Raw genomic sequence first — 20,758 nt, forward strand, 5'->3', positions numbered from 1 at the left:
TGTGAAAGTTATTCCAACGATATTGTTTTTTCTGTGCTGTATCGTTGTAGCTGTGGTGTGAACTCTGCTATTGTTTAATACTGAGAACGATTTTTAGAACTATATATTTATTGTTAGAATACACAAGTACACAATAGCATACTTTTAAAAAGAGTACTTCTTACGGAAATAATACTTTAAAATAATATACTTAAGTATAAATTGAATGTATTTTATTCAGTTAATTGCAATTAAATGAAAATTATAGTTTAAATTTATATGAAATGCTGAACTGAAACTGAACTTAGATGCTTTTTCACCGACTTAAGTAGGACTTAAATACATCTTTAAATGTAACTTCATAATTTCTTCTATTGTCTTTGAAATACAGTTAAAGTGTATAATGCAGAATGTACTGACAAGCACCTACGGTAAACTAAAAAACGTTTCTCTATTGAAACGTGTATGTCATGTATTTAAATATCTATGTAATTACACATTTGTATTAATGAAGTTGCAATTAATGAATTAAGTACATGTAAAATATTTTATATTTAAAATATTATTTGTAATATTAAATAACACAATACTGTTAAAATGATAACCAAGTTATCTTTAGTATGTCTCATCAAAAACTCATCAAAATAAATGTACTTCTTTAAAGCATGACAAAACATTAATGAAACATAATGATTAAAATGTCCTTTAAAGTAAAACTTTTTATTTGATTTTATTACAAAGTGCACTTTTTTAGAAGTGTTCTTAAGTATGTTCAGAAATATACTCATGAAAGTGTACTCTCTGAGAATGGCCTTTTAATTTATTATTATTTACAAGTGCAGTTTTTTAAAAAAAATATACTTTGATATACACTACATGTGGACGTTCAATACACAATTAGGCAAAATTCTTTTTTCACAAAAGACATAATAGAATGGAATAGACAAAATATTCACAAAATAGATCACATGAATAATATGCTAGAATCTGAAATTAATAATCTGCACAGATGAACCACTCTTGATCACCACCATATGTATATATAAGAAATGCTGTCCAACTTGATGCGACGTGTGCCAAAATACTCTTTCAGAGGCAGACATTCTGAGTTGCTAACAACTGCACAAACAGTTTTTGACTAAAAGCATGTCTAAAAGCAAATAAAAACTTACTGACATCACATCTTAGCAATCATTGTCTTAGAACAACCGTGTTGTTTTGTTTGGTCTATATTATCTTGAATACTCTTGTTATACATATGTTTGTTTGTTTTCATTTTTCTGTGTGTATAATAAGTAAACACAACACTCTGATAGTAATCTCTGTATAGAATGTATGATTTAAAATGATATTTATGAAACCATGTTAGTATTCACACTATGGAGGAACAAAGACACAGAATCTGATGAAACTTAATAGATACGCTGGACTACTTGTTCAACTGTATCCACTTAATTGGCCAGAAAGAATATGAAAGCAATATTTGCCTTGGTTTATGTTAATTGCTGGTCCACATGAGAAGTGAGATTTGTCTGATTTGACTGCTCTTCCTTCACTCCTCCCATGACTACAGCTGTCTACTCTCATTTACACTGAATGCAAGGCATTTGGCATCTCAAATGAGTCTAGTGTTAACATACTGTAGCCTCGCTTGTGAAATCTGTACACATCAGAGCTTAGGTGTTCCAGATTACCCAAATTCATCCTAATGGAATATGTGTTTGGGCCTCAGGCCCAGCAGCCTGAGGGCAGATGCAGTATATGGTTAATGGGATTCAAATGCATATTTCAGGCATGGAGAAGACTGTCTAATGATGGAGACCAAGAAAGAGATACTGTGGCTGTTGTTTCTCAGACCAACTCTATCCTGGTCACATCTATGGCACATAAGTCTTTTAGTCGCGTTTGTTAAATTTCATTACTTATTTAAATCCTTTTCCCCACTGGTCAGCACACTCTCATTACAATGTATGTGCCGTCATTGATTAACCCTCTATTGCCTCGGGGTAACAAACCCATTTAATCAACTTTGTAAGCACATAATGTTTAGAAGAATCTATCTATCTATCTATCTATCTATCTATCTATCTATCTATCTATCTATCTATCTATCTATCTATCTATCTATCTATCTATCTATCTATCTATCTATCTATCAATCAATCTATCTATCTATCTATCTATCTATCTATTGCTTCCATAACGTATGCATTAGATGCTAATAATATGAAATAATTAGGAATCTTACATAAAACATAATTAGTTAAAAATAGACAAAAGACCATTAATTACGAATACAAATCACAAAAGAAGTGGGTAAATAAATCATCTGAGAAACAGATTCTGTGAAACACAATGTGGGGCAGAGTGACATTACATATTTAAACAGACTGGAACAAGTATATGCCACTTCAGCCAGCCGCTCACTGAACTTTTCCTCACACCTCACTTGAGTGCTAGCATACAGTGCTTAACCCCCTAACAACAATCAAGGGGACTCCAGAGGGACATGGGTGGCTATGAGATCAGCAAGCTTTCAGAGAGTCTGAACCTGACAGTGATAGTGTAATAATGTGATTTTTTGAACTTCATGCAAATGCTGAAACATAATAGCGAAGGGAGCTCAATGGAAGCTTTGTGACAGCGAGACTGGTAAAAAGACAAAGCTGGACATAAAGTGAAAAGAAGTGGAAGAGAAAAAGAGAACTAAGAATAGTGAAAGAGCGTATAAGTGCAGTGGTCTTGACTAGTTTTGTTTAACATTGGACATCAAGTGGTGACACAGTACGACAACAGTGTTTTTTTACTTTTCAAAGGTTTGTTAAAGGTTTTTTGAGGATGAGGGATGTAAAGTAATGTTTACATGTTTAAATGTTTGACTCTCACTTCACAAATTAATTTGTGTCTGTCTGTGCAGTAACACAGCCTTGTGGGGCAGGCATTGTCTTGTGGCGTGGCAACGTCAGCATTAAAGTTCCACACATTTCGGGTCTTAACCCACGAGTTGAGAGAACAACTGTATTAGGGGAAAGAGAAGGATACATGTACAGTAAGTCTGAGAGACAGAAAGGACAGTATAAGAGAGAAAGAAAGATGATTTTCCTTTTTTAATTTCTCTTATTTCTCTGATTACATCTTCTGCTGGAAAGCATCAGACGCAGATGTCCTTTGCATGTGTGTGTATTTGTGTTTGCTTACTCATAGTCCAGGCCTTTTATGGTACATGTTTAAATGTTTGACTCTCACTTCACAAATGGATTTGTGCCAAAATACTGTAGAGTTCACTTTCGAGTAGAATGCCGTGTCATAGTTTGATGCTATGGGAATGCTTCGCGTGAGCCTTTGCCTGAAGCACATATACGTCAATCTTTGATTGGAAGAACATTTGGACATCGTGACATAGCATAGCGCATCACTGAGACCATAAATACACGGCACAATTAAATAAAGTATTAAAAGGGATTTAAGGGAATACATAAATAAGAATAGTAAAAGAAGTTCTAGGTCTAATAGTAGTTATGAAGTAATCAAAACTATTTGCAAATATTTTTATTTTAAAATGTGCACACATTCACTCTAATTTGTATGTCTAATATGTTGAAAATGCAAATGTTTATTGTCTCTCCCCCTGACCGTTCCAGTTCTAGCTCAAAATCAGAGGATTCCATCCTCTAAATTATCCCTCTAGGGTCGTAAGAATCATGTGCCGCGGGCCTCGTCCTCTACAACCTTGGAAGGAGGCATGTTTCCTGAACAAGGGCCAGGCTCTCAGAACGTGTTGCGTCACAAGACTTTATTGACGCATGCCTCCCTCACAGGATGGGGTGAGGTTCTCGACAACTTTGGGGGGACCTTCATCTTCATTGGCACATACATTTCTTGGAAATAAGGGCAGTGTTTCTACCTCTGAAGCCCTTCCTTCCACACCTGAGGGGCTATCATGTGTTGGTCAGCACAGACAATGCATCGGTAGTCTTTTTTTACATAAATCATCAGGGCGGTCTGTGTTCCCGCCCCCTTTTCAAGCAGGCGCAGCAGATCCTGCTCTAGGCAGAGGAGAGATTCAAGTCGCTGAGATCAGTTTACATTCCAGGCCATGCAAACTTGGGAGCAGTTATCCTGTCGAGGCAGGGGCTGAGGCCCAGGGAATGGTGACTCCATCCACAAGTGGTGGAGTCCATATAGCAGAGGTATGGCCGAGTGGACATGAACTTGTTCGCCTCTGAGGAGATGACCCACTATCCCTTCTGCTATTACATCTTCTGCTGGAAAGCATCAGACGGAGATGTCCTTTGCTAGTGTTTGCTTACTCATATTCCAGGCCTTTTATGGGGATTTATCTAAGTATGATTATGGCGGCACAAGTTAGATCAGAATCAGAAACGCTGTAAATTCCACCTTAATCTTCTGGTACACTTGTATGTGAAAAATGACCAATTTTATTACTCTCCTTCTCCACTGAGGATAAAGAGCAAATCATTTTATATGGAATCCTGATCAGGAACAAGATATTCTTTGACTCAAACATCAAATCATCCGGTCTAATAACACATCAAGTTGCACCTTATGCGTTTGGAAAAAAGTGAGTGAGAAAAAGAGAGAGAAAGAGAAAATCCCTGTGGAATAAATGGGTCAGCTCACTCTCGGTAGGATTGTGATATAGTCCAGATTAGTGATAAACGTCTGGCTTTAAAAGCTGAATGGCTATCACACCACTCTTTCCCTGATGAAAAACAAGATATAGATGGGGGACAGGGCTAAAAAAAGCACACTTTCCAAATAAACTCATTCAGTAATGGCAGTACTGGGCTAAAACGGGCAGAGGAGAGAGAATCGGGGTAAAGAGACCCTGGAAAGTGACTAATCCCTTATTCTCATGTTCTCTGCTTTTTGGAGCCTAAATAAGGTCACACGCTGTTTAGAGTGTGAAATATTAACCTTATTAACTTTACATTAATGTCCTACAAATCATTGGTTTTAAGATTTGTCAACTCTGAGGACATCTACTGTACATGTCCTGTCTAGCTAAGATCCAGGGTAATGTGTTTGTGAAATGGTCTGTATTTTCACATTTAATCTCTAAAGCCACGTTTCCCCAGGAACTAGGGACTTTGGGGTGGTACTCTGTGTGTTTCGACCGCAGGAACCAGGGTCTAAATAATGTTCCAGGTAAAAATGACGCCCTCAAAACGGCCCTGCTTGCAAGGTAGTACTTTTTCAAAGTTCAGGAACTTTCAGGGGTGGGACTTGGGCGCTGAACATGCTGATTGGTTCACTGAGCATTTTATTTCAACCTAAAAGTCTGTTGCGGTGCGTGCAGTAAGAGTTGTTTGCTATTCGAATAAACAATGGAGTTTAAAAAACAAAACAATGCACCGACGATGAGTTTGAGGCTTTATTAAGCTTATATGAGGAGGACAAAATCCAGTGGGCTCTGGAAAGTTGCGCACAGTCCTACGTCACCGGACTAATCTTCACGGTACTTTAGATGGAAACACGCAATGGAAACATAGACAGCAGGTCTGGGGGAAAAGGGTTCCTGGGAAAAATTGTTCCTGGTCATTTGGAAATGGGAACATTATTTTATATATATTTTAATTGTTTGTTTATCATTATACTAAGTGTACTATGAATGTAGGCCATGTATTACTAATACCAAATACTGATGCCTCTGTTGAATGGATGGATTAATTTTTTTTAATTATAGCTATTCATCATTACAGTATAATTGAAACCCAGGCCTAATCTGTAACATGTTTTTATTTTTCATTTAATAACTATTACAGAACATAAAAAATTTAATTTGTTACATAATCAGATGACAAGTAAGACATTTTTGTAGTAAACATGTTTGTTGTAAATTAACATGATGTGAAAATATAATTTTCTAATAACTAACTTACTTCTCTGTTGATTGGATTTACTCTAAATCTATTTATAAAATAGTACATTTAAGTGGTAAACTGGTAATTAGTATTTTGCGATAAATATGAAACTACTTTTTTTAGAAGGAAATGAGCAGTGAGATCCATGTGTCTTCCTGAAATTATAGTTCATGTATGTATGTATATGTGAAAATATAATAAATGTGTGTTTTTTTTTACTCTCATATTTCACTCTAAAATGTTTTTAGTGGATCCTAGTATTAAAAAGTTTTGGAACCTCTGCTCTACAATATTAGGCAAATCAGACCTTTTCTATGCTGACTGACTGCAGCAGTGCTTTTTCCTATATGCAGCATTAAACCTTAAAAATTTACCAGATGCATGTTGTCTTCAAGTTAGACCTTAGTGGCTCATGTTAGTCCTCTCTTTTTCTCACTCAACTGGCTTCCAATTGCTGTCTGCATTAAGTGATGATTGTATACAGAACAGTTGTGCACAAAGATGTCAATGCCAAATATTTTATTATATTATTTTCCTTCAATATAACACTATAGTGGAATGCCAAAAAGGTTCTATATTAGGAGAAATGGTTTAAATAATTGCATCTAGGGTTACTCTATTATGGCAAAAATCATAATCATGATTATTTAGCCAATATTGTAATCAGGATTATTTAACACTAATATGAGTGGGCTATAATGCAGAGGTGCAAAATGCCTCTGCCAAATCTTTTCCTGCAATATATAGTGGAATTTTTACCCAAATACATCACATGCAGTATGTGTATGTGTATGTGTGTAGCCTCACACACCCAGAAATTTGTTTGTCTGAAAAGACGAGATTGGAAATCAACTTGGATTCTTGCTTACTTGGTTCAGTTTCAGACCAGTCTTTATAGATCTACATGAACAGTATTGAGCAGCCCTGGTACACACAGCTGTGCTCAAGGATACGTTGTACTTGCTACTGACTCTCAAAAAAACTAAAAAAAAAACAAAGAATAACTTTGGAAAACCTTGGTAAGTTCAGCTACTAGTTCTTCCTCATAAGTGCCCAATTCAGCAATCTGGTAATGTTCTGACCCCTGGCATTTGCATAGCACTCAATCAATGTAAAACTGGGTTTACATTGTTTATGATGCAGTGTGCATCAGAAGGTCCAGCTGTTGTGTGGGTGTGTGGTCCCTATATTGGAGAACCAGTCTAATTTAGAACTCTTTTAGGAGGGGCACCTTTCTCACAGCTTTGTTTAGGCTAATTGCAACTCACATACTAGAATCTAAATTCTGATATGTGTACACCTGTGACCGAACATCAGTTAATTCTTAAAGTGCCAAGTTACAGTGTTGCTTGGCAACCTTAAACAGCATACAGGTAGGTGTGTGAATTACTGTATATGCCTAAAAACATGTGCCAAGTAACCCTTAAACAGGCAAGAGTGGAAAATGATCAGCAAAAAATTATTTCCTGTCACATTTTATATCAGCTGGACTTAAAAGGATAGTTCACCCAAAAATGAAAATTCTGTCATTAATTACTCACCCTCATGTCGGTCCAAACCCGTAAGACAGCTACACAACTGACACTTTGACGCTTCAAAAAGTTCCTAAAGAGATTGTAAAACTAATCCATATGAATTAAGCAGTTTAGTCCAATTTTTCTGAAGAGACTTTTTTAATTGAATATCTCTGAAGTAAAATTAATGCATGCATACTTTCTACAAAGTCAGAATGTCCAGCACTATGGGTGGACATGTTGGCTTCAGGTCAAACTGACAAAACGAGCACAGAAAATTATTTATCAAGTCATGTGACCCACATACTCCAAACAGACTAAACTGATGATGATGATGATAACAGAATTGGATGAAAAATTCTCTCTCATGCCTCCTACAATAGATTAAAGAGTAAGTATCCTGTGGCGAATGTGACCTGTTTAAGGGTTAAGAGGTTTAGCTTCAGTATTCCAGTAATTTCTATGATGACAAATCTTAATGCCATGTCATATGCTCTTAGAAAAGAAGGTTATATATATATAGAACCTTAGGGTTCCTGACTCAATTGTAAAGAAGTGTTTATGCCAAAAGCGTTCTATATAAGGAGAACTTACTTAAATAATCCATGATGACTTTATATTCCTCAAAGAACCTTTGAGTTTTTAAAGGGGACCTATTATGGCCCTTTTCACAAGATGGCCCTTTCGCACAATCAAATTCAAAACCGCCCAATTGGATGGGATCCCACCCAATCTGGCAACACTGCGTGTGCACACCGGTGTGCTCGCGCCCAATTTCCATATGAATGAACATTTGTTTATTTCACTCTTCTTCGCACCAGTGCACACGCACAGTCCGTAACGCTAGCTACAACTTTCTCGTTGCTATCGTGCTTGTAAAGTGTGTGACCTCGTATATGGTTTCAGCGTCTCTGCTGTTTAAAATGTGTGATTCGTTTAACATCTCAATCCGACTGAATCGTTACATCCCTAGTCTGGTGTAAAATGATTAGCACAAACATGAATGATTTTAGGTAACTTGAGGGACACGTTCCCATTATAAACTAAATGAATCCACTGCGTCTTCAGTGGCTCAGTTGCCGGGAGTAAATGAAGAGTATCTTATCACTACAGCTGCTCCAGAGCATAGAAAATGGCTGTGTACAGCTAACTGAGAGCGGGGTCTATGCTAAGAGGTAGAGTCCGTCAGCAGTCGTGGGCAGGGCCTAGGCATTTTGTGACGTCACGAAAAGTAGCATCTGCAAATGGCTTGTTCTAAGACACTGGGTGCATCTCAATCAGCTCCCTAGTTCAGTAGTCAGGGCGCTGATCAGGGAGTCGGCCATTTTAAGGACTGTCTCAATTGCAGAATCCTTCTAGTGCCCTGAAATGTTGGCTCCCTAAAAACACAAAACCCAGGGTGCATCAATGCTCTCTATGCTCACTTAACGCAAGCGTGAAACTTAAATCACGAAAGCCAACTTACTACACATAACGACCGATAACGACATGCCATATATGTTTTTTAAAAAAGAAAGCATTATTTTATTATATTTCAGGATAAACAAACATCGTTAAACAGGTATTGAACACAATCTAGACAACATTTATAATTTATTTATGGCTGAAATGTTGCACGTATATGTAACCAGCAAAGTATTTATCATAATGTACTTTAAATAATGTAGAAAAGGCCCCAAAGTTATGTTGGTGTTGCTATTATTTAGTACAGTTGACCATAATGTGCTTTATGTTTCACTTTCACTCCCGTTTATTCAGTGCGTGTAATAGGGTAGCGAGAGCGCGCGCTGGTTTGTATACTATATCTGACGTTACGCAGTTAGTATGCAGTACGATAGAGATGATCAGTCGGTTGTCACGCAGTTAGTATTCAGTATGATAGAGATCATCGGTCGGTTGGATTATTGTGAGTGACATTTTCCTCAGAGTGTGCGTGAATGAAAGAAGTAAGTAAATCTGCTGCATTACTCGAGATATTGTATTTCTTTGTCGGCTGTTATTTTGATATTCGATATGGATGAGAGTTAGGAGTGTAAGTGTCGCTATACGACCGTTGTGTTAATTATATCCACGTTCGCACGTTACTTTCTAGCTTCGGTCCATCATACTGCGTCGGGTTAAATGGGTTTAGACATGTTTACTTCATTCAATACTTGATGTGATGAATGTTAAGTATTCTGTAGTTGAATAAAATATTAAGTGATGTTAGATATCATTATCTGGACCGCTATTGATGCTTTAAAGTATATCATAGACGACAGTAAATTCTATCTACATTATTTGTAACTTAATGCATGGTAGAAAATCTGATAAGTGTTTGAATCCTTTCTCTCTGCTTACATTTAGTTTAAGAGATATAGTCATATTCTGACTACTGTTTATTTTATGTTTGTAATGTGTATTAGTGCTTAAGGAAGAATGAGTGTATGCATATGTTTCCTTTATTCATTTGTATTCATTCTATCTTTATAGAAACCACACTCGAAATTATACTCACCTTTAAATTCACTTATACAAGAAAGAAGAAGGAATAAACAGAATAAAAAGAACTATCTCTCCTCTCTTCATTTCATACTCTGGAGATTTGGCCTTAAGTGGTGTTCTGGCCGACACACCTGAGTGAACCTGGTAATAAACCCAGAATTAGCACCTAGACGGAACGTCTACCCATTATCTTCACTTCATTGATGGTCCTTCGAGCCGGATTACTGGGTTCACGTCAGAGATGGAATTACATCCAGAGTATGATGTTTGTGGTGCACGTCCCAAACGGCACATTCGCCCACCTGTGCGCTATGCAGATTTTGAGGTTGATCATAGGGGCTACATCGGAGAGAGGTACAGAGAGGAATTAGAGAGTACTCACCAGGAGGGAAATGCCAGGATGACACCCCTCACCTCCCCTTATGACTCTTCCCTTCGCCTGCAGAGGCGGGATGCTATTCTTCAGGAGATGGACCTGAGCTATAGGGCGGAGAACCAACAGCACAGCCAGAGGAATCAGCTAGCCCCCCAGCGGGTTTCAGAGAGAGAGTTTAGGGAACAGCTACAAGATTACTCTACTCCCCTGCCTCCAGCGCTGCACCCCATGCATTCACAGGAGGAGAGCCGAGCGGAGTTAGATGACATTCGTCATGGAAGACACCTTCTGCAGCAGACACAGCAGCACATGGCATCAGACTTAGTCGAACTTAGAGCATTGCGAGCAGACATGAAACAGTTAGTAGATGCTGTCCGCAACATGCAGAGTCCAACCTCTATTCATACCAGAAAGCCAGAGTTAACGGTGATGTCGCCACGGCCACCTGTTGAATGCGAATCTAAAGCTGAGGAAGAGGATGATTGGCCTGCACCACCACCATGGCCAGACCCAGACATGGACGAGCCTCTCCCTAGTGACCAACCTATAGCACATTCGCTTGTTAGTAGGATGGATGAGGTTCCAAGAATTAGGGAAAAAGCACTGCCAGCCCCAGCTCCTGATATGTTTGTGGGCCAGCCACAAGTTAATCACTCCGCACGTGGGGCCCTTCCCACCGCCAGGCCTTGGGATGACACTGCCCATCATCCACCTCCCTGGTTCAAGCCTGTTCAGTTTCTGCCGCAGCCACACGGATTACCTCCAGCGGAGCCCAAGTACCCTACTGCTTATGGTGGTGAACGGAGTGAGCTTGGCTGCAACCTAGCGCCCAAACAGCGACATCCAGGCATGGCATGGTTACAGGCCCCGCCTTTTAGCTCACCTCAGGGTCGTAACTACAGTATCCCAGAGTCAAGTTACCGTGGGCCACGCCCAACAATCCGCAACTTCTCAAGTCGGGACCCAAGTGAGTTTGCGCGGCTCAAGATCTCATTGGAAAACCTCCTACCACATGATGCATCGGAGCTGTTTAAGTATCAAGTGTTGGTCGATCACCTGCAACTAGAAGAAGCCAGGTTAATAGCAGATGCTTACCTTAACTCCCCAACACCCTTCTCAGACACAATGGTTGCCCTCAATGACAAGTTCGGCCGGCCACATCAGATAGCTCTGAGGCGTATTGCTGCTGTGATGGACTCACCGGACATAAAGCGGGGAGACTTTGCTGCATTTGAGAAGTTTGCACTCCGGATACAATCACTGGTGGGGATGCTGAAGACACTAGGCCACGAGGGTGAAGTGGAACTACAATGTGGCTCACATGTTGCTCGTCTGCTGAGCAAGCTGCCGCCTGAGCAGAGAGCAGAGTTTCGCCGCTGCATGTACCATCAGGGTACACAAACCCACACCTTAAATAATCTTTCAGATTGGTTGAAATACGAGTCTTGGTGCCAGGACTCTGAAGGACAGTTAGCTGTGAGAGGAGCTTGGGAGAAGCCGGTGTCCAGATACGAGGGTAGGAAGGGTAAGCAACCTACTACTGTTCTCCATGGGGCAAAGGACACTGTTAAGGAATCTGAGGCTCCAGTTCCAAGTAGCTCTTTTAAAGGGAACAAGAGCAAGCCATATTGTCCATTCTGCAATAATGAGAAACACTACCTTAGCCAGTGCACAGAGGTATCCAGGCTAACAAAGGATCAGCTGACTGAATGGATAAAAAGTAACAAGAGGTGTTGGCGATGTGCACGGCCACACCAGGCGGCCCAGTGCAACTTAAAAAAGACATGCAGCCTCTGCCAAAGGAAACATCTTCAGGTTCTGCATGAGGTGAATGTAAGGTCATCCGAAGAAGCAGCATCAACACCAGCAGTGGAAAGCCAAGGCACCAGGGGCACAACCGAGGTTCTGTACTTAGACAGACCCACTGAAGGCAGTCGGGTCCTTCTGAAAGTTGTCAAAGTCCGCATCCACCATGGTGACCAATCAATCAACACCTATGCCATACTGATGACGGCTCAGAGAGAACTATGCTGTTGTCAGATGCTGCAGAGAAGCTAGGTGTTCAGGGGATTCAAGAGGACCTACCACTACGCACAATTAGAGAGGAAGTGCAGACCCTCCGTGGTGCATCAGTGTCATTCTTTATTTCTTCACCCTTAAAGCCGAAGAACAAGTTTAAGATTACAGGTGCATTCACTAGTGATCGTATTGGACTAGCTGCCCATACTTACCCCATGGAGCAACTCCGGAACACCTACAAGCACCTCACTGGCCTTCCCATACGGACTTTTATAAAGGTCAAACCCCTGCTTCTCATTGGGAGTGACCATCCCCATCTCATCACTCCCATTGAACCTGTCAGATTGGGACCGCCAGGTGGGCCTGCTGCCATCCGCACAAGGCTGGGCTGGACTCTGCAGGGCCCAGCGAGTGTAGTCCGTCACCATGCCCAATCCCAGCAATGTCTATTTACAAGGGTAACACCCCAGGTGAGCGAGCTTATGAAACAAGTTGAGAGATTATGGCAGGTCGACATTGTTCCATTCAGAAGCGAGAAACTAGTTACTCGTTCAAGGCAGGACCAAGAGGCCATCAGCATCCTGGAGACCAAAACCATCAGGGTAGAGGTTGATGGCATTCTCCGTTACGCAACCCCACTGCTCCGCCGGAAAGACATGCCGCTCTTTCAGGCTACCAAAGAAGCTGTCATGCCCTGTTTACGAAGTGTAGAGAGGCGACTTGCCAGAGATCCTGCACGAGCAGAAGCCTACAGAGTTGAGATGGAGAAACTAATAAAGGCGGGCTCTGTCATCAAGTGTGGACCGAAAGTTTCAGACAAGGAAGGTTGCGAGGAATGGTATATCCCTCACCATATGGTGAGCCATAATGGCAAGAATAGGCTGGTATTCAACTGCTCCTATCAGTATCGAGGGCAGAACCTCAACGACCATCTACTGCCTGGGCCGACCTTAGGAGCATCACTACTGGGAGTTCTGCTAAGATTCCGAGAGCATGCAGTTGCAGTTAGCGGAAACATTAGAGGCATGTTTCACCAAGTTCGCCTCCTCCCAGAAGATCGTGCTCTGCTCAGATTTCTTTGGCGCGACATCAGTCAAGAAGGACCTCCTGCAGTGTACGAGTGGCAGGTGCTACCGTTTGGTACAACATGTAGCCCCTGCTGTGCCACATTTGCCTTACAGCGCCATGTCTCTGATAACAGCCAGCCAGATGAAGATGTGAGGATATCAGTTCAGAAATGTTTTTATGTAGATAACTGCCTCCAGAGTGTTCCCACGATTGCTGAGGCGAGGCATCTAGTCGACAAACTACGAGCCCTTCTTGCGTCTGCAGGCTTCGATCTACGCCAGTGGGCCAGCAATGAACCAGGTGTAATAAGTCACCTACCAGAAGAGAGTTGCTCTGCTAGTGTTGAGCTGTGGCTGGCTCAGAACCAGATCGATACTCCAGAATCTACTCTAGGGCTAAGCTGGCTCTTCCAGACTGATGTTCTTGGTTACAAGCATCGTCATGTGGAGTACGGTGTCCCCTCAATGCGTAATATCTACAAGGTGCTGTCGAGTCAGTATGATCCATTGGGCTTCATCCTACCCTACACCACCAGGGCTAAGATAATCGTCCGACACCTTTGGGACAAACACAGGGGATGGGATGATCCACTACTGCCACAGGAGCTTCTGCAGCGATGGAAAGACTGGGAAGAGGAACTGCAAGTCTTACCTCAAGTCACCCTGCCCCGACCGTACTTGCCAAAGTCTGTAGACATTTCCAGTCTTCAGAGAGAGGTGCATGTATTTTGCGACGCCTCAGAAGAGGCGTATGGTTCAGTGGCGTACCTCCGGACCACTGACCGACATGGTGAAGTGTATCTGTCATTCCTGATGGCCCGTTCCAGAATCGCTCCTAAGCGATTTCACTCTATGCCCCGATTAGAACTCTGTGCTGCCCTTACTGGTGCACAGCTCTCACAGATGCTGAAGAGGGAGCTTACCATCCACATTGATCGGACAACTCTTTGGTCAGATTCCACAACGGTGCTGACATGGCTGAGGTCTGAATCCTGCCGGTTCAAGGTCTTTGTAGGCACCCGCGTGGCCGAGATACAGGAGCTGACTGACGGGCATGCCTGGAGATATGTTGATACCGCAAGAAACCCTGCGGATGACGTAACACGAGGTAAGAAGCTGCGAGAGCTTATTCAGCCAAATAGATGGAGCTTGGGACCAGCCTTCCTCCTGACCAGTCCAGACTCATGGCCAGAGGACCCCACTGTTGACCAAGCAGAAGATACCTCAGAGCTGCGCAAGTCTATCTTCTGTGGGGTCGCCGCTGTTGCATCAAGCCAGTCAACTTCAGACCTGGGCCAATTTGGCTCGTGGAAGGAGTTGTTGGAAGGGACAGTGCAGGAGCTGTATGGGGCGGCCAACTCTAATGATAAGCCCACAGCTAAAGACTACCGACAGGCTGAACAGTTAATACTTCAGAGGGCTCAGAGGGATAGTTTTCAGCAGGAGTACAGCCTCCTGAAAGCTGGGAAACCTGTCCCCAGCTACAGTCGACTTCGCACGCTGTCTCCAGAGCTGGATGAAAAGGGAGAGCTTATACGTGTTGGAGGACGACTCCGTCGAGCAGAAGGCCTAGAACTGACCACTCTTCATCCAGTCATCTTGGACCCAGGTCATCGAGTAACTACGCTCTTGATTCAAGACTTTGATAACCGCCTCCGCCACCCAGGACCAGAGCGGGTGTTCGCCGAGCTTCGGCGCTCCTTCTGGATCCTGCGAGGGCGTGAGGCTATTCGGCGCTATCAGTATAGCTGCGCTGACTGTCGACGATGGAGGGCAAAACCTGCAGTGCCGAAGATGGCAGACTTGCCATCAGCCCGTCTGCGCCTTTTCAAGCCTGCCTTCTATTCTACGGGGATGGACTGCTTTGGGCCATTTGAGATCAAGGTGGGCCGGCGCCGGGAGAAGAGATGGGGGATCATTTTCAAGTGCCTCACAACTAGGGCGGTGCACTTGGACCTCCTGACCTCTATTGATACGGATGCTTTCCTGATGTCCCTTCGTCGGTTTATTGCCCGTAGAGGAACGCCTGCAGAGCTGTTCTCCGATCAGGGGACAAATTTCAAGGGAGGGGAGCGAGAACTCCGTGAAGCTTTCGTTGAAATGTCTAAAGAACTACAACATCTCCTTGCACCACAGAAGATCTTCTTCCGCTTTAACCCACCAGCAGCTCCCCATTTCGGAGGAGTGTGGGAGAGGGAGATACGCTCAGTTAAGAGCGCACTCTATGCCACAGTTGGTGCTCAGCCTGTTCCAGAAGAAGTGCTGCGGACCGTACTTATTGAGGTGGAAGGGATCCTTAACAGTAAACCCTTGGGTTATGTGTCTTCAGATGCCAGCGACCCAGATCCAGTGACTCCTAGTGTTCTTCTCATGGGGCGGCCTGATGGATCGCTACCTCAGGTAGTCTACCCCGAAAGTGAGCTCATCTGTCGCCGCCGTTGGAGACACTCCCAAATTTTGGCTGATCACTTCTGGGCCCGTTTCATCCGACTCTATGTGCCGAGTCTACAAGCTCGCCAGAAGTGGCAGGCTACACCAGCTGATATTGCAAGGGACTGTGTAGTGATGATCGCTGATCCGCATCTTCCGAGGTCCCTCTGGCCCATTGGGAAAGTAGTCAAGACTCATCCCAGCTCTGACGGGCACATCAGGTCCGCTGATGTAAAGGTGAAGGAGAGAATCTACACCCGGCCAGTTGCCAGGCTAGTTGTCCTCCCTGCACTTCCTTCTGGAGAAGATGGAGACGGTTCCACACCTGCCACTACACCCCAGCCATAGAACTTTGTTGCCTTTAGTGACGAGCAAATGTATTACATACATTTGGGGGCGGCTGTAGAAAAGGCCCCAAAGTTATGTTGGTGTTGCTATTATTTAGTACAGTTGACCATAATGTGCTTTATGTTTCACTTTCACTCCCGTTTATTCAGTGCGTGTAATAGGGTAGCGAGAGCGCGCGCTGGTTTGTATACTATATCTGACGTTACGCAGTTAGTATGCAGTACGATAGAGATGATCAGTCGGTTGTCACGCAGTTAGTATTCAGTATGATAGAGATCATCGGTCGGTTGGATTATTGTGAGTGACATTTTCCTCAGAGTGTGCGTGAATGAAAGAAGTAAGTAAATCTGCTGCATTACTCGAGATATTGTATTTCTTTGTCGGCTGTTATTTTGATATTCGATATGGATGAGAGTTAGGAGTGTAAGTGTCGCTATACGACCGTTGTGTTAATTATATCCACGTTCGCACGTTACTTTCTAGCTTCGGTCCATCAGACTGCGTCGGGTTAAATGGGTTTAGACATGTTTACTTCATTCAATACTTGATGTGATGAATGTTAAGTATTCTGTAGTTGAATAAAATATTAAGTGATGTTAGATATCATTATCTGGACCGCTATTGATGCTTTAAAGTATATCATAGACGACAGTAAATTCTATCTACATTATTTGTAACTTAATGCATGGTAGAAAATCTGATAAGTGTTTGAATCCTTTCTCTCTGCTTACATTTAGTTTAAGAGATATAGTCATATTCTGACTACTGTTTATTTTATGTTTGTAATGTGTATTAGTGCTTAAGGAAGAATGAGTGTATGCATATGTTTCCTTTATTCATTTGTATTCATTCTATCTTTATAGAAACCACACTCGAAATTATACTCACCTTTAAATTCACTTATACAAGAAAGAAGAAGGAATAAACAGAATAAAAAGAACTATCTCTCCTCTCTTCATTTCATACTCTGGAGATTTGGCCTTAAGTGGTGTTCTGGCCGACACACCTGAGTGAACCTGGTAATAAACCCAGAATTAGCACCTAGACGGAACGTCTACCCATTATCTTCACTTCAAATAACGTTACAAGTAATGTCAGAAAGAAATAAGCTCAGCTGTTGTTCATAAATACCAGTAATGAAGTTGTACAATGAGGATGTTGTCATGTCGCCGGAAATAGAGTTATCAGTGTCCCAATGTGTAGTGAGCCAGCGTCCTTTACCGTCCTTACTAGTGCCCGAATTCGTGTATACGATATACTGATTCATCTAGGGAGCTGATTGAGATGCACCCAATGATTATGATTTATGGGGATTAAAAATGAGGAGTGGGTGGATTTTTACCATTCTGGGTGGCTGTGTACACACACTGCCTACACACATTTATGTTCAAACACCATTTAAAAGTGAATTTTGCATAATAGGTCCCCTTTGAAGCTTTTTTTGGTAACGCCTTCTTGAAACCTTAAACCTTAAACATGAAAATATGATGTACAATGACCCAGTTCACAAAGTGAGGTTCAAGTAGAAATAGTTTATAAGTTGGGTGGGTTTGGTGTTCAAGTTCACTGAACCCCATTGCAATGAATTGGAATATTTGATGCTCTTGCATGCATTTGAATCAGAGCAAATCACTATGTCTATGTTCCAACATCTATTTGAAGAGAGTCCCAGAAGCGTACATTTTTTGCCATACGTTTTTTAATTAAATATTGATACAATCAGTGGGGTATGTTACTAACAGTGTTGGGGAAAGTTACTTTGAAAAGTAATGCATTACAATATTGCGTTACTCCCTTAAAAAGTAACTAATTGAGTTACTTAGTTACTTTTTAGGAAAAGTAATGCGTTACGTTACTTTTGCGTTACTTTTTCTCACCTGGGCTGGGCTTGCTTTTTTGTTTTGTTTTTTAATAGCAAAAAAAGTCATTTTTTGTGCAAATGTAAAGACCTCTTCATACCAAAATTGAAATAATAGGCCTCAGGCTGAGGTATAAATGTGCTGCCATTCTGGATAATGGAAGAATAGGACGCAGGAGAAAAACGTTTTACCAATAAAAACAAAAAATCTAGTAATTTTTGCTCATGGCTTAACTGAATCATCAAAGGTCAGCAGCACGACATTGGTCAATAAAGGTAGATTAAATGCATAAAAATATTTGTTTTATTTAACATTTATATATTTGAGGTTTGAGTACTCTGATTTTGCATTTGACGGATTTTATTCATTTTGAGGAGTACAGAATCTTTATTGTGCAAGTGAGATGAGTAAATGCTCACATTTAGTCTAGAACTACAATAACCATCATGTTTACACACAACGCCTCTCCTCTTATTTTTCACAACATGGGGGCAGGAGAGCTGTCAGTCAAATAAATGTGAAAAAGTAACTTGCGTTACTTTTTTGAAAAAGTAACTCAGATATTTTGTTGTAAATTTGAAAAGTAATGCGTTACTTTACTAGTTACTTGAAAAAGTAATATTATTACGTAACTCAAGTTACTTGTAATGCGTTACCCCCAACACTGGTTACTAACATGATGATGAGGACTGGCTTACTAGACCAGGCAAGTCATTTCAACTAAATGTTACTAAGGCAAAACATAGGACTGCCATCTCTCTCTAATCTGCATGCTGACCATTTTCTCTCAGCCAAATAGTGTAAGCTGCTGGTCTATGGGATTTTAAGGTCATGGTATAAAGTCTAGCTCTCGATGATAGCTGGGAGTGCGGTGTGAATATTGTCAGAATTTTGGTTAAAATGACATGTCTGCCAATATAAGGAAAATTAATACCAATGCCATTAACAACAAAACAACATCATTAGTATATTCCTGCTTTCAAAAGCATTGGTTCTCACATATGTACACAGTGTCACAGTTTGTCATTTTTATCATAGCTAATTCGTATAGATTCATACAATCTCATGTACATTGTCTGCTTATGCTCCACCTACGTTAGGTTTAGGGGTCGGGTTAAAATCATTTGTTTGAGTAAAAATCACATTGATTGAATTCACACAAAATTGCCACCTCCCCACAATTTTATTATTGAAGAAAAGACATCAGTGGTCCAGGAATTCAGGAGCCCTTGTCTCCAACTGTTCTACCTTTTAAAGAAGTCTGCTAACTCAGCATTACAATATTACCATAATTGGCACAGAGCTGACCAGAGTCATTTTGCTGAAATGCTTAGGGCATTGGGTGAGAGTGACCTCTGCAAATAGTTTTAGGGGAATCCCAGACCTTAAATGGTTAGAAGTAAAACCCACACAGACACTGAATGTCCAGACAAAATCAATCAACAGGTTTTAATTATGCTCCTGCTTTAAGGGAAATTAAGGTCACAAAGAGACCTCTTTCATTTCTCAGGAATGTGTTGTTCATCCAAAAAGTCATCATGACACAAACCAATTTCTGTAGGCCTACGTCAGAGGAGCAGTTTCAATGCTAATGTGTGAGAGAGGTGGATTTTTGCAAAGTTTTGTTCCTAAAATGTGTTTGTTTGGCTGAGTGTTGTTCCAAACACTGTGCTGATACACAGTCCAACAGCAATGGGACATTTCACTGTTTATATCAGTCTGCTTTTCTGTGGTCCAAGTCGCCAAATTTTTGTCTGAAACGTGAGTTAATCAATATTAAATGCCACTCAGGCATAATATCACTCGTCCATAAAAGATTTATTGTGCAAGGCGTTAATTGAAAGTATCAAAAGGAAGTGGAGCATACAGACATGCACTTTATGCGCGCGCAGGCTACTCTTGCAACGAGTTAACCTATAATAGCCTACCGTGAAATTATAGGTAATAAATCATTTCTGTCCTTGCTAGTGTGGTTGTTCGCGTCTCGCATCGGCGTATTGGCGAGCAGATGTAAGGATGTTTTGCTATATTTTTTTGTCAGTGTTCGTGCGTCAGTGAGACTATGCCAGATGTTACGGTGTATTAAGAGGTCGAGGTGCTGCAAGGCAAACCGCACACAGACACTCAATCAGTACATAAAAACAAACACAAATGCTCATATAGTTATGCAGTGAATTGACCCATCCTAGCTCTAATTCGGTAAGTCTAAGTCATTATTTTTGTCATACTTACGTATTCAAGCTGTTTTAAAACAAGTAAAATCAACTCATCTAGATATGATGAACCTTCGCAGAGTTCACGTTAATCTAAGTAAAGTGCACGTTACACAAATTACTTCAGCTAGAAAAACAGCAACACCTACCCTTAATACAAAATGACGTCCATATAAAGAATACAAGGTGTAGAACTCCAAAATGTCTTTGATTCTGCATCATTCCGTTAATGGGAAGTTGTCCTTATTCACACAAGCCGACGAAACTTTAGTCTGTCAGCATTAGAGCTGTGTGTTTGGGTGGGTAACACTTGCGCGCGCCCTCCTCTCTCTCTCTCTCTCTCTCTCTCTCTCTCTCTCTCTCTCTCTCTCTCTCTCTCTCTCTCTCTCTCTCTCTCTCTCTCTCATTTGCTTTTCATTTTTCAAATCAAACACACTCACTGGCCGCAATGCAAGAAAGAACAGTTTGTCTATAATCACCATTATCCTTATAAACTGTGACCCATAAACTGTGACACCCCCCCCCCCCCCCCCCCCCCCAATAAATCTCAGCCAAGTCTAATCACTACGCATTACAATACATAA

General features: G+C 41.4%; 1 protein-coding gene across 1 annotated transcript in view; it reads right to left on the bottom strand.

The window, feature by feature from the left end:
* Nucleotides 1-20,509, bottom strand: part of chrna8 (cholinergic receptor, nicotinic, alpha 8) — a 133,995-nt gene extending 113,486 nt beyond the window's left edge. The window contains exon 1 of the mRNA XM_079811843.1: nucleotides 20,324-20,509. Within this exon, the coding sequence (XP_079667969.1) occupies nucleotides 20,324-20,396 (73 nt within the window). The 5' untranslated portion in view covers nucleotides 20,397-20,509. The remainder of the gene's footprint in view (nucleotides 1-20,323) is intronic.
* Nucleotides 20,510-20,758: the final 249 nt, after the last annotated feature.

Source organism: Gobio gobio, assembly GCF_949357685.1.
Source record: "Gobio gobio genome assembly, chromosome: 3".
Lineage (NCBI taxonomy): Eukaryota > Metazoa > Chordata > Actinopteri > Cypriniformes > Gobionidae > Gobio > Gobio gobio.